We start from the raw sequence: 15,314 nt of genomic DNA on the forward strand, positions 1-15,314 counted from the left end.
TGTCTTGGTATATTTCAGCAGACCGAGAACCTTTAAGAAAGTTACAAAGAATCATCAGCTGCAGGATTGGTGATATTTTAAAAGGGCTCGAAGATTTCAGAAAGCTCAAGATCTGTTTTGATTAATCTGTCACTTTTCATCAAATTTGTCTAATGCAGATTGAGGTATAGGAAATTTAGAGCTTAAGGTCCTTAGCATAAACAATTATGAGAAAGCTAATAATTCCTTGTAAATAGTGGCTTTATAGTTAAGTAGAAGCTGCAATCAAATTAGCAGAAAAAATGGAGCATCTTGATAAGTACTCTCCTTACTGTAGTTAACAAATTACTAAACAAATACTCTACCAGAGTGAGAGGTATGTCTGAACAATCAAGATTTAAGTCTGGAAAACTCACAAACTTTAAACAACTGAAAGGCAAACAGATCTGATGAAATCATTATGTTGAATAATCATTCTCTCCCTCTTTTTAAATGAGACAACCCCAACAAAGTAGTCAAGAGCAAAGAACCTAATTTTCTTGTCAAAGGGCCTTCAAGATCACAGGCCAGGTAATTTTCAACAATACCTAAAACAGTAAGGGTGTTGAACCTTCCCTTACAGGTAGTTTCAACAGAGTATTTATTCCAACTAGTTGTCTCGCTGTAGTTCTCAATATATGTAAAGTTAGTCGAAGAATAAGAATGAACAGAAAAAAAAACTGAATCACATGAAAATATGTATCAATGTATTAAAGTTACAAATCCCTAAACAATCTAAAAAAGACAAAAGTATCTAGGATCATCACATTATTCAGTTTCTCCCCAACCGAATTTCTATTTACTGTAGACTTTTATCTTTTCTGCTCTCAGCTCATCTACACTACAAATATGAGGCAAATTATACAACTATTTAAAATAGAGAGGGACCAGAAGTCCCAGTAATGCCTTAATATATATAAATGCCCATTTCTATAGAATTAGGTATTTTCATTTATTTTACTTGTGAAGAGACTATGGAACCAGTAGAAGTGATCTCATATTTAAATATCAGCAGAAAGATCTCCAAATTTCTTTCATGGGTGTGACATGTCTTAATTACAAAGCAGTATATACTATTTGAGAGAGAAAATGTCAAAGAAAAGCTGGAGTTCTCTAAAACTTAAGGTTAAAGGTGAAGTTGAAAAACAGTAAGAAAGAAACAAAATTCTGAACTTCACTGAATCCTCACAAAAACCCCCGCTGGACTCCAAAGCTGTATAGATTCTAGCTTACTGCCTTTTGGGAGTCACAATACAAAATCACATTTAAAATGCACTGGTGTCAGTGTTTAATATTCAGTTCGTCAGACATCAGGCCCATTTAGGCTGATCTTACAGATGTGAATGAGGAGACTGAGGCACAGGATAGCGGGGAAACAAGTCTCCTACAGCACAGCGCTGGGTGCTGAGGGCGAGTGAAAGCAAGAGCACTAAAACTCAGGACGCCTGTCTCGGCCCATGATTCTTTCCGTGATCTAGAATGGTTACAGCAGCAGAATCACTGTTCATTAAATGTTCAGTGCGTTCCTTCATGTAGGGAGGATAAACTTAGTTTTAGAAGAGTAAGAAATAAGTATTTTAACATTGATAGTTAGAAGAAGAGCTTATCTAGGGGAAAATGATTTTTAAAGCACTCGGACAATACATATGTTGTCTCTCATGACATTTAAGGAACCAACCCCAGCAATTCAGTTCTGATAATGGATGAAAATGCCCACTGCAGAAGACTACATGAGCTGATGAATAACAGTGTCATATACTTTAAACCAATGTAATATTGTTATCAACGATGCTTTAATTAAAAACAAAAAGACTTTACATGAATGAATTTCATTTAAAAGTAGAAATAAGTGGAGAATCTTACCCCAGTTGTCTGTAGATGTTGCCTGAATTCATCCATAGTTATGCTTGAGATGCTCATATCCCTAAACATTCCTTCCAGTTCTGATGTTAACTGACATCCACATTCAGTCTATGAAGGAAAAACACAAACATAAATAAATGAGGGATTTTGGGATGAGAAAATGTACAAAGAAATAAACTATTCCAAGCTACTGCCATCTTTTCTAAATCTTTCCAAGAGTTGCTCTATGAATAACCCAAGGATTCTATTTTATAATGTAGATTCCCAGACTCTTTCAGATTCTGATATGCCTTCCTGATGGTAGGGCCCAGAACTCTGTTTTTAACAAGCATCTCAGGCGGTAATGGGTACAGGTAGTCTACGGACCACACTTTGTGAAACAGAACTATACGGTGATACTCCCCATTTCCATGAAAGTGCCCTGTCATACCAAGAGAAATTCCAGCCAACACTGAATGTCCCAGAACCTGTACAAAAGTATAACCTGCTCAAAAAAAAAAATCTACCTTTGCTAATTAAAAAAGATTTTAACTAAATTAAGTATTTTCTAATCATATGCTACTAGTGTTTAATCATGTGGTAAACATCAGTTGGTTGGACAGACTCCATTCCATCTTGTGTACCGCTTACCTTTCACTTAGATATCATATTTTTTTCAGAGTCATCAGAAACACTTTTATTTGTGAGAAGTCTCCTTGCCAAGTGTTGCTCATAATAACATTCAAATATATCTTTTTCTTGCATCAACCTTAAAAGGACCATTGCCTTATCCAATACTGTTTCTACTTCTTGTTCTGTTTGCTGAAAAATCAATGAAAAGAAGATTTAACAATTAAAACATTGTAGTTCTACCAAAATAGCACCATAGTTCATCTATATTTAAAACCAGTACTGTTTGGTAACAAATCATCGGGTTGAGAACTGTAAGGAGGAGGGAACCGGCCTGAGAGAGGGCCCCCTGCTTCAGACAGCACGAGCACAGCTCTCACATCCCCGCCCAGCACAGCCCTCATCCGGGGGCAGAGTGGAGCTCCCGGCCCCAGGGCTCCGCTGAGATGGAGGCATGCAGTGACACGCAGCAGGATTAAAGGGTGACTTAAACAGATGCAATGAAATTTTAAGCACAAAAATCTTGCAACAACTTTAGAAAATTACACAACCAAAAGGACTGCTTATTTTCATTTAAACTCAATTGAAACCTAAATTTTCCCAAAGAAGGGTAATAATTTCTTATTAATTAAAAGAGTCAAAAGACCCCTTGCCTGTTGCCCTTATCTTTTAAGGAAAGACAATATGATAGTGGTGCAGTTGGTATAAAGCTTGTATTAAAATTTATGGAAGACCAAACAGATGTGTCTTTTCTATTCTGTGTCCATGGTCATCTTCTTCCTGTTTCTTTGTTGCAGCTGCCTGCCTGAGAACCTACAGACATTTGTTTTTCCTTTTTGCTTCATAAGTTCCAAAATGAATTTAAAAAAATAATAAATTTTATGTGTGATCACAATATGCTTAATATGATTTTCTATGCTGTGGTGAGCTTCCAAGGTCCCAGTATATATAATAAAGGCTTAAAAATGAGCTTCAACATATGCTTTCAAACTATTTTTTGATAGCCATTCTGGTTTATGCCTTCAAATTTTCTGCATCCAGGTATTGTTTGATACACAGACCCCAGACCAGATGACAGCAAACAACATTCTATGCTGCAGATAGCTGTTTGCTAGTTACATCTCTATAGCATATCTGACTCTTGCTGTCTATAGACTGGTCAGTAACTATGGCTATGTAGTTCTTTGTTTTTATGTCAATTACACATTAAGGGAAATGGCAAAGTTCTTCTTACTGCATCAAATACTTAAACAATTCTTTTCAAAAATCACAGTACACATGTAAGCGAAGTACACAGTACAGCAAAGAATAATGAATGCTTAATTTCAGACTTACAAAATACAGTTTTTGTATTTACAAATAAAATTTAATGTGTTTTCACACACATTTATACTTACCCCTTTTACTCCCTTTTTTAGCTTATCATCAATAAATAATGATAAACTCAGGGGACCTGGAGTTGCAGTTGAGAAAATATTCCAAGTCACCTGCAATAGTTTGTTTAAAGAGCCGGTCATTATTAAATGATTCCTGGAGGAAGCAATCAAACCTACTCTTCAGATCCAATAAGCCCTTTCAAAAAACAAAAGAAATTTAGTATATATTATTAATAATATTTCTATTAACAATATGCTGGTGATCATGTATGATTATTATCATTTTGCTGATACATGTGTGTATTCAGTGTTAAACTCATAGATTCTGTTTTGTTTTCAACTTATTTTCATTTCATTGTCTCAACTAATGGGTGAATCCAACAAGAGCTTTAAAAATATTCAAAAAAAGCTTCTTATTTATACTTAAAAAATGGAAAACTGCAGCATAATTTATTCATAATACTAATTGAAAGCAAAACCATTTTGAAACTAACAGTAACAAACAGTTTTTCTTCCTACACAGGAGGTGTATGAACACTAAGGCATACAAGGGCTTCATCAAATATTTGAGTAAGTGAAAAGAGCAGCTGAGTCCTGCTACCCGATATAAATAGGCCTACTTTGCAAAATTCTAAAATATTTAGGATAATTTACACATATTAATTTACCCTTGGGACAAAGTAAAAAATACATAATATATAGCTTAATAAAAGTGACCTTTTAGCACTTGTCAAAACCACTTTGTCATAAACTTATAGAGAATTTTCTATATTTACTGACCTGAATATAATCAATGGGGTTCTTTCTGTTTCCTTCCTCAGAAACAAGGGCTTTACCTTGTTCCCTCAAGCAGGAACTCACACACACACACATGGTCTTCAAACCATTTGGCACACGACTAAATAACTTGTACATGCAAGCAAGATCTGTAATCAGAAAACACAAAAACCAGCTACATTAAAGATTAGGAAAAATATGTTAATCTCTCATCATGCTGATCTGTGATACTTGAAGAGGCCTTGGCACAGGAAAAACTACTAAAAGGAAAGAAAAAACCTTTACCAAACTGGAAAGGGAAAAAAAAATCAGGGCTAATGATTATTATTTCAACTCATGAAATGCAGCTTTCAGATTAGTGCTTTGAAATATCAATAAAATATCGTTAACAAATTTGTTTACATGGAAAAGATGATGCCCAAAGACTGTAAACAATAAAGCCACAAATAAATGAAAACTGTTTTGAGTTTCTATGTAATTTATCCTATATAATTCTAATCTAGAACCTGGTTATTCTACAAAATGTCAGTCAAAAAAACAACTTTAATTATGGTACAACTGGTAGTCAACCTAATAAGGAAGAAATTTAAAAACCAACTTAAAATCTTACAGATATTTTTCAACATTCCTATCTCACAAATTCAAACACCAACCAGGACAACAAACAAATAAAAATAAACAAAGGTTTATTCCATTATACATCATGGTGAAGTCTATATGAAATTACAAATTAAAGCATAAGTTCCTATTCTTTAATATATTCTTCAGAGCAATTCCTAGTTATTTCCCAGGTAATGGCCTAAGCCAGTAACATCTGTTTTTTAAAAAATGGTTTATCTCACTATATTGTTTTTATTTAAAATGAAAACCCTGGACTCTGTTCATGTTTTTAAATCATTTTTCACAAGATTAAAATATGGAGTTAAAATACTTTTCTATATGTCTAGTGTTTCTCTAAAGTAATTGCTTACTGGGAGACTATAGTGTCAGAACTTGACAATCATATAAAAAAGTTTTACAATCAGGAACTTTTGAAAATGGGAGTTAGAACAGTGGTTACCAGATCCAGGATTTTTTCTATAAAGTACTAGGTAGTAATACCTTGACACACTGCTCAAGAGCATGGCCTAGCACAACTAAGACATTTTGCGCTTAGATTGCTAGTGGAAAGTTAGGACAACTGGAACTAGGATTTAAAACTTTAATTTAGAATCACAGGCAACTGGTTAGTTGCTGAAAATATTTAGTACTAAATAGAGAACTACAGTAAGTAGCTATGCTGCTATTTCTACATTTATGTACTTACTAAGTGCTTGCCATGTGTTAGGCAAACTCAGTGCCTTTGCCACAAGTCTCCATGCAGGTTACAGAGATGCTGTAAATTCAGGCATGCCCAACAACCTCTCCATCAAACATTACCTAGTTTCCTAATCTTCAACCCATTTAATCTTTCCCCACCCAGCTCTCTAAAGTATGTAAGAGAACATTAACTGAATAACCAAAAAGTATGTTAGAAAACTTATTGATTCTCTAATTCTTTAATTGGAGGAAATGGCTTTTCATAAAGTCCTAGTCTACCAGCAAGCACTTAGACTGAGGTCAACTATGCAGCCCATGGACCTATGCCCACGGCCTGTTTTTGTACAGCTCACATACTAAAAATAGTTTACACATGTTTAAGTGGTTGAAAGAAGAAATCAAATAATGTTTCATAGGAACATAGTGAAGATTTATTCATTTGTGTTACTGTGTATGCCTACTTTCTTTCCTATTACAGCAGAGATGAGTAGTTTACCATATGGCCCACATGACTAAAATATTTACGATCTGGCCCTTTGCAAAAATTGTGTGCTAACCCAAATTAGACCTTAGACATCTAGAAAACATGACAAACAGACTTAAAAATGACTGATTTTTGTTTTTGTTTGCTTTTACAAACAGCAGAAGGGTCTTTGAAAATGTATATTTCTCTGTTTTAAGAAAGCAACAAATTTACATACAACTTGTCAGGAACTTAACACAAATATATAAATAGTACTCTTCAAAACACAAAGCTAGGATTCCACTAGTAGTACAACCTCTCCACAATTTTTCTTTTCCCTTCTCTTATTTATATACTTCTCTCTTTCTCACTTAAAATTTTTATTTTCATTCCCTAGGTATATTTCTTTTACAAGAAGTGAGTGGCTAAAACAGTAACACTTCATTAAGAAGCAGGAGATGAGTTTAAGAGTATCATGTTTATTTTTTAACACTATACATCAGTGATTTAAAGAGCCATAGTTTTAAAACAAAGCTTTAGAAAATTAAGAATGAAGACATCACTGTTAATTATACTGCTTGCAATTTCTTCTGAAATACTTGTCACAAAAGTATTGTTTTCAGGAAAGTAAAGGGAAATACCCCAAAAGAGTAAAGGCTACAGTTACTCCAAATGTTTATTTTTATGTAATTCTCTTTCCTCCTTTTTTAGTCTTTGACTTCAGAGTTCTTCTTCAGGGTTCCCAAAACCAATCCACCAATTTATCTAAATACACTGACATGGAAGCATTTTTGGTATCTCATCACAACTAACTCCCAAAGGAAAGAAAACAAAAATGTTAAGATTAGAAATTCAGATTTTCAGAGAATCACAAAAATTACAGGAGCGTATACAGGAATGGAGGGAGCCCAAACCCTATGGCCTATGAAAACAGAGTACAGGAGTAGATGAGGAGCTCATGGGCCTCACCAAGAATACTAGACTTGCCTCTGGATTAAAATGCAAAATGAGGGAATATAAGATGAAAAAAAAGAAAAAAATAGCACCAATTCAATTCACAAGAAATATCTAAAATTCTCATAAATATAAAGTTTTGCTGTTAAAACTTATCAAAGTGACAATAGTGAGAAATTAATGATAGGGCATTTACAGTAATTTTATTTTTATAGGAAAATAAAAAAAATTACTGAGAACCTGGTAGAATTATAAGGATTTACTTATGTTCAATTGCCAAAATATAAATGTTAAAATCAGGAAACTGGCAGTGACAATTACCACTACCTAATTCTCAGAACTCATTCAAGTTTTGTCAGTGATTCCAACCAAAGGATCTAGTTCAGAAGCACACACTGCATTTACTTGTCAAGGCCCTTTACTCTCCTTCAGTGAGGAACAGTTCTTCTCTCGACTTCCATGACCTTGGTATCCTTAAAGATTACAGGCAAGTTAGTGCACAGAATGTTCATCATCTGGTTTCATGTGTTTCCTCATGATGTGAGTCAGGTGGGGTATCTAGGGAGGAAATACCATGGAAGTATTGCTGTGTCCTTCTCATTGCTGCTATCGGCTGGGGCACGACTTCAGTCGATCCTGCTCCTGCTGATGTTCACTTAGATCACTTGGCCAGGGTGGCATCTGCTGGCCTCTCCTAACAGGGAACTAGGAGTAACTTCCAAGTTACTCTTCAACCTTTTGTAATCTGAGGCTCTGTTCACCTTTGTTCATTCCCTTTCCTCTCTCTTCTGCAGATTGCATACTCTTTATTGAATTATCTTCAAGTTTGCTGTTTCTTCTTCTCTCAATTCAGAGATAGTGTTGAGCCCCTTTAATAAATGATACATTTCAATGATTATACTTTTTATCCCCAGAATTTCCATTTCATTTATAATTTCTAGCTCTTTATTGATAGTTTCTATTTGTTGTGATGTTGACATCACACCTTCCTTTACCTCTTTTATCATAATTTCCTTCAGTTCTTGGAACATGTTAATAATGGCTACTTTGAAGTCTGTGTTAAATCTAACATCTGGTCCCTCTCACAGACTATTTCTGCTGCCAGCTCTTTTTCCTGGGTATGGGTCACACTTTCCTATTTCTTTATGTGTCTCATATTTCTTTGTTAGTAACTGGGCATTTCGGGCAATGTGTTATAAAAATTCTGGAGTCCCCCCTCTCCTGAGCTTGCTATTGTTTGCTTACTTGTTTAGTAACTGAAGGGACCACTGTAGTGAAGACTGTTACCCCTAGAAAGTGAAGCCTCCTCTGAGGTTCTCAGCCTTGGGTATGTATGTGTTCTGCCATCCTGGGGTGTCTGTTTTTTTTCAAGCATATAATTGGACCAACAAGACCAACACATGTGAAACAGTTAGTGTAAGATGTAAAATGTGTTAAATTGTTTTCCTAAGGCTTGTTTTCTCCCTCTCCAAATTATAAATGCATCCAGAGCAAAGATTACATTTTCCACTAATTGTATCTTTTAAAACACTTGGTGCTTTCCTGTGCATAAAGTGAGCACCCAGTATATTGGTGTTAGGAGACAGCGAGTATAGAGGCTGGATAATTATGGAAAAAGTAGAAAGTCTGGACTATTAAGACGAGTTCAGGTTTCACTAAATGCCAGAAAAAGACAGAATCTGAAACCCAGAGGGGCGGTGATCCTCTCAAGATCACATAATCAGAGACAGATGAGGCAGGAGCCCCAAATCCTTGCCCCATACATCTTCCCCAGAGCCCGCTGCCTGCCTAGGTCAGCACAGCCCACGTGGTACCCACTTCACAGATTTCCATCTCATGGGACTAAAAGGTTCCTCCTGTTCTTCCTATACTATTTCTATCTCAGCATTTTTAGGAAATTTAATCTTGATGCTTGTCCCATATCCCTGCCCTACCTCAAATAATTATAGAAAGCAATACTTCCTCATTGTTTCTCCCAACTTTTATTCTTTTCAATATTGGTTTTTATATAGTTGTAGTCAAACTATATATAGAATACTGTGTTATATGTCAAATACACAATATACTTGACCAAAGCAAGCCTGCCCCCCAGGGGACATGTGGGAACATGTGGGATGGTTTCAGTTACCAAAACCAAGCAGGAGGGTGTGCTGGACCACTGGTGAAGGTCAGGGAGGCTGTGAAATATCCTGCAGTGTGCAGGACAAACCCCTGGACCCCACGGAAGCATTACCTGATCCAAAATGTCAGTGACACGGCAGTTGAAAAACTCTGTTATACTTTTTGCAACTTATTTTACTTAACATATAGAGTTCAGTATTACTGAAGGGCCTTTGAACTAATTTAGTCTATGTGCTAGCTTGCTGGCACATTGTGGGTACTGAAGGAAACTTATTAATGGATGCATCATAGTCCATTGAGTTAATGTGAAGAAATTTCCACAACTATTCCCCTATTGTGGGACATTAAGGTTAAGAGATTTTGCTCCTAAAAATAACACTGCAATGAACTTATGAAAGTATCTTAATTTGAATTACTTCCTTTGGATTAACTCCCATGTGTGAGATAGTCTGCTGCAGAAAAGGAGACTGTGAATGTTTTGTGAGTAATACCACGTTTTAGGTTCTCCAGAGCAGGGATTTGCTTTATTTAATGTTTGAATCACTAAAACATAATACAATGCCTTGCATATGCTCTTTCTTAATAAGTGTTAATTAAATATAAATTTTTATGATGCAAAGGAAGTATTCCTTAAGATTCAGTTTACTAAGACTTGAAAAACTAGGATGGTCCTATTTTTCTCCTTTGATCTATGAAATATACTTCATTAATATTAACCAGTTTTCTAATGTTACATTATCCCTGTGTTCTTGAAATTTATCCATCTTGATAATTCATGTTATTCTTATTATATATTGACTGATTGGAGCTGTTATTATTTCATCTAACTCTTGCTCTCCAAAGAGATTGGTTTATAATTTTGTGTGTGTGTACTAACTTTTCTGAGGCATATAAAAAGGGAGGGGTATGGTGGCAAAATGTCCACATAGTTGGAGTGGGGAAATCACAGAAGAAAGTATGGGAGAAAATCACATGGACAGGTAAATGTATGGGGAGAAAAAAGCAATAATCAAAGCTTCAACACCTGGCTCCGTTTTCAGTATCTTTAAGATAACAGCAGTATTCACAATAGCCAAAACATGGAAACAACACAGAGGTTCAGCAACAAATAAATGGATGAACAAATGAGGGTATGTGCATACAATGGAATATTATTCAGCTATAAAAAGGAATGTAGTACTGATACATCCTATACAATATGGATGAATCTTGGAAACATGCTAGGTGAAAGAAGCCAGATACAACAGGTCACATATTACATGAAACATCCAAAATAGATAAACCATAGACAGGAAATAGACTGGTGGTTACCAGAAGGGGAGATGGGGGAGCAACTGCTTAAAACATAGAGGGTTTTCTTCTGAAATACTATATATGTTTTGTAACTAGATACGGGAAGTCTTGCAGAACATCACGAATATACTAATTACTACTGACTTGTTTACTTTAAATCATTAATCATATATTATGTGAACTTTGTCTCTAAGAATCCAGTTTGTACATTTTTAAAATTATAGTCAGTGTTTTTTGTGTCTTACCCAAGAAATATTTGGTGACCCAAGGTCATCACAATATTCTGTGTTTCCTTCTGCTGTATGATTCTGGATTTTAGGTTTAGGTCAAGTGACTCTTTTCAAATTAATTTCTATATATAGTATGACTAAGCATTTATTTATTTTGCATACAGAGAACCAGTTGTTACAGCAGGATTTGTTAAAAACTTTCCTTTCCTCTTTGAATTAACTTGACTTTTTGGTAGCAAATCAATTGACTGAAAATATGTCGGTCTGTTTCCAGATTTTACTGTGTTCCTTTGCTCTATTCAGCCTGTACTTATACCAATACCACACTGTTTAGATCACTAAATTTATATCTACCAACTTTTAAACCCCCTCAAAATTTTGGCTATTCTAGGTCTTTCAAATTCCCATTTAAATTTTATAACCAACTACCTTGTCTGCTTGTTGAGATGAAATTTTATTAGATGCTGTTGAGTGGGATCTCCTACATGAATTACCTACTTAGTTGATAGTAGACTAGTCTAAGATGGTTTTGAAAGAAAAAGTTTTTGCTTTATTTCATTCTTTCTTCTCCATTGTTGCAGGTTACAAGAGAAATGCCAGAACATGAGCAGGAAACAGCTCAGAGAACAAATATCTGGCTGTAAGAGAATGACGCAGCAACATCAGAAACAGCTGGTGAATCTGGAAAATAATCTAAAGGCTAAGATGGATGAGCATCATCACAGATTAGAGAAAAATCCTGAAACTGAGCATAACAACTTTGCAGCAAAAATGAAGAAACTTATCAAGAAACATCAGGCTGCTGTGGAAAAAGAGGTAGCTGACCAGTATTACTAATGTATTTATTCTAACTTGTGGCTATTTCAAAATTAACCAAGATGGCATTTTGATGTTAGGGTATCTGTTCTCCAGAACCAGCAACTCAATTGGGGAAAGGGAAAAATATTTATATAACACGTAAAATATCAAGTGCTGAGTCAGGAATGAGTAGATATGGAATTATGTCCTGATAACTTGATACTTTTATCATGTAACAATGGTTAAGTCAGATAGATCAGATTAAAGATGATGATGTGAGAGGTGAGACAGAGGCCTCCTCCCAAAACCACATATAATATGAAATTATAGTTAATACAACTAACCCTAAAAGATCAATAGGAAAGAAGGCAGCACCAGACTGCTTACACCTGGAGAAAAGAACAGACCTCAAAAAGGGTAACATACCAAAGCTGTGATCTGGGGCTACCCATGCACTTCTCCCACCCCAGCTCACTGGGAGAAGGAAGAGAAATGGAGTGAGGAGGGGGTGGAGGCCTAGGACTACGAACACTCAGCCCTGGAGATCTGCTGTGGGAGCACAAACCTATATTGCATTGTGCTCTGGAGATTAGTGGGGTTCAAAAATTAAGACACGAGGAATATTTGGAGAGACTGAGATTCCAGCCGCTTGTGGAAAACAGGGATCCACATCCAGGTGCTCTGAGACAAAAGAAAGGCAGGCAGTATGAGAGACTTCCTAACAGTGAGAGGGCTACTAAATGGGAAGGATTGCAGAGGGCTTGCTGCTCAGGAAAAAGGACAGGTAGACAAAATTGTCCAGGTGCACTCTGCCCAGCAGGTTGGGAACTTTTCAGCTCTGAAGCCTTCCACCATGATATGCAGCCTGCTGCAACTTTTGGCCAGCTGGCACTGGCTCACAAACCAGCTGCCTCTTCCCTGGCATCAGTCCAGCCAAGGGAGCCCCTGCCTACAGCAGCTACAAAGGCAAAGCACAGAGGGTTACACCTGTGTACTTGGCCCACTGGTCTGTCTGTGGAGAGGGACACAGTAGCTCAGAAGCAGGAAACAGCTCTTACCAACCCCCAGTCACCAGCACCACACCCAGCAACCACCGACATTGCTCCATCGGCTAAGCAGCCCCATAGAGTAGACCTTCTGGGCACTAGAGGGTGCCACATACAAATACGAAATGTCAAAGGAGACTGGTTCAAACCCAAATCCTCAAAACACCAGAAAAAGGGTCAAATGAAAATGAACTCATCAACCTTCCTGAAAGAGATTTCAAAAAAAAATCATAAACATGACCATGGATGTAGAAAAAACATTCAAGGACTCAGGAATGAATTCAGGACAGAGATCCATTCATTAGAGAGTACAACTGGGGGATTTAAAAGTGTATTAGATACAGTGAAGGAGATGGTAAATGAAAAAGAAATTGGAGAAGAGGAATACAAAGAAGCTGAGGCTCAGAAAAAAGGATCTTTAGGAACGAAAGAATATTGAGAGAATTGTGTGACCAATCCAAATGGAATAATATTCGTATTATAGGGGTAACAGAAGAAGAAGAGAGAGAAAAAGGCAGTGTCTTTGAGGAGGTAAACCCTGAAAACCTCCCCAATCTGGGGAAGGAGATAGTCTCTCAGGCCTTGGAGGTGCAGAGATCTCCGAACACAAGGGACCCAAGGAAGACAACACCAAAACATATAATAATTAAAATGGCAAAGATCAAGGGTAAGGACAGAGTATTAAAAGAAGCCAGAGAGAGAAAAAAGATCACATACAAAGGAAAACCCATCAGGCAATCATCAGACTTCTCAGCATAAACCTTCCATGCCAGAAGGGAGTGGCATGATATATTTAATGCAATGAAGCAGAAGCAAGAATACTCTACCCAATAAGATTATCATTTAACGTTGAAGGAGAGATCAATTTCCAGATAAGCAAAAGCTGAGAGAATTTACCTCCCACAAACTGTCTCTGCAGTGTATCTTGGATGGATTGGTATAGACGGAAGTATTCCTAAGGCTAAATAGCTGTCACAAGAGGTAATAAAACCATATTAAAGACAGCAGAGCAATTAATTCCTAACTAAATGCAAAATTAAATCAACTACCCCAATGTAGGTTAAGGGATAGACAAAGAGTACAGAATATGATACCTAATATATAAAGAATGAAGGAGGAAGAAAAAAGAAGAGAAAAAAATACAATCTTTAGATTGTGTTTGTAATAGCATGCTAAGTGAGTTTAGTTAGACTCTTAGATAGTAAGGAAGTTACCCCTGAACTTTTGGTAACCATGAATCTAAAGCCTGCAATGTCAATAAGTACATACCTATTGGTAATCACCCTAAATGTAAATGGTTTGAATGTACTAATCCAAAGACATAGAGACCCCTCTATATGCTGCCTACAAGAGACTCACTTCAAACCCAAGACATACACAGACTGAAAATAAATGGATGGAAAATGATATTTCATGCATCAAATAGGGAGAAAAAAGCATGAATTAAAGTACTTGTATCAGACAAAATAGGCTTCAAAACAAAGAAAGTCACAAGAGACAAAGAAGGACATTACATAATGATAAAGCGGTCAGTCCAACAAGAAGATATAACCATTATAAATACCTATGCACCCAACACAGGAGCACCTACATATGTGAAACAAATACTAACAGAATTGAACATGGAAATAGAATGCAATGCATTCATTTTAGGAGATTTCAACACACCACTCACTCCAAAGTACAGACCAACCAGACAGAAAATAAGTAAGGAGACAGAGGCACTGAACAACACATTAGAACAGATGGACCTAACAGGTATCTGCAGAATGCTCCACCCAAAAGCCACAGAATACATGTTCTTCTCAGGTGCACATGGAACGTTTTCAAGAATAGACAATACACTAGGCCACAAAAAAGAGACTCAGTAAATTAAAAAATATTGAAATTGAAGCAGCTTCTCAGACCACCAAGATATGAAACTAGAAATAAATTACTCAAAGAAAATGAAAAAGCCTACAAACCCCTGGAGGCTTAACAACATGCTCCTAAGTAATCAATGGATCAAAGACCAAATAAAAACAGATCAAACAATATACGGAGACAAATAATAACACTAATTCAACACTGCAAAATCTGTGGGAAGCAGCAAAGGCCATGCTAAGAGGGAAGTATATTGCAATACGGGGCTGCCTCAGGAATGAAGAAAAATATGATATGAACAGTCAAAATTCACAATGAACAAAACTAGAAAAAGAACAAATGAGACCCAAAATCAGTAGAAGGAGGGACATAATAAAGATTAGAGCTGGCCTAAATAATGTTATGAATGGAATCATGACATTATGTAATGTCTCTTTACTCCTTGTAATTTTCCTAGCTCTGAAGCCCTGAATATTTCATGTAGTATTAATATAGCCTTCAGCTGTCCTTCGTTTAGTGTTTTACATTTCCCTAATGGAGGTCAGATTCTCTTAGCTTCCCTTCATCTAAGTCTCTCTCTCTCTCTCTCTCTCTCTCTCGTGTT

General features: G+C 36.3%; 1 protein-coding gene across 1 annotated transcript in view; it reads right to left on the reverse strand.

Moving 5' to 3' along the window:
* LOC140847986 (serine/threonine-protein kinase TAO1-like) overlaps nt 1-15,314 on the reverse strand; it is a 173,418-nt gene that overhangs the window by 85,395 nt on the left and 72,709 nt on the right. Inside the window, exons 19-21 of the mRNA XM_073230033.1 lie at nt 4,647-4,792; nt 3,888-3,977; nt 1,882-1,989 (exon numbers count right to left, since the gene is read on the reverse strand). Of these exons, the coding sequence (XP_073086134.1) occupies nt 1,882-1,989; nt 3,888-3,977; nt 4,647-4,792 (344 nt within the window). The remainder of the gene's footprint in view (nt 1-1,881; nt 1,990-3,887; nt 3,978-4,646; nt 4,793-15,314) is intronic.

This window comes from Manis javanica, chromosome 2, assembly GCF_040802235.1.
Source record: "Manis javanica isolate MJ-LG chromosome 2, MJ_LKY, whole genome shotgun sequence".
Taxonomy (NCBI): Eukaryota; Metazoa; Chordata; class Mammalia; order Pholidota; family Manidae; genus Manis; species Manis javanica.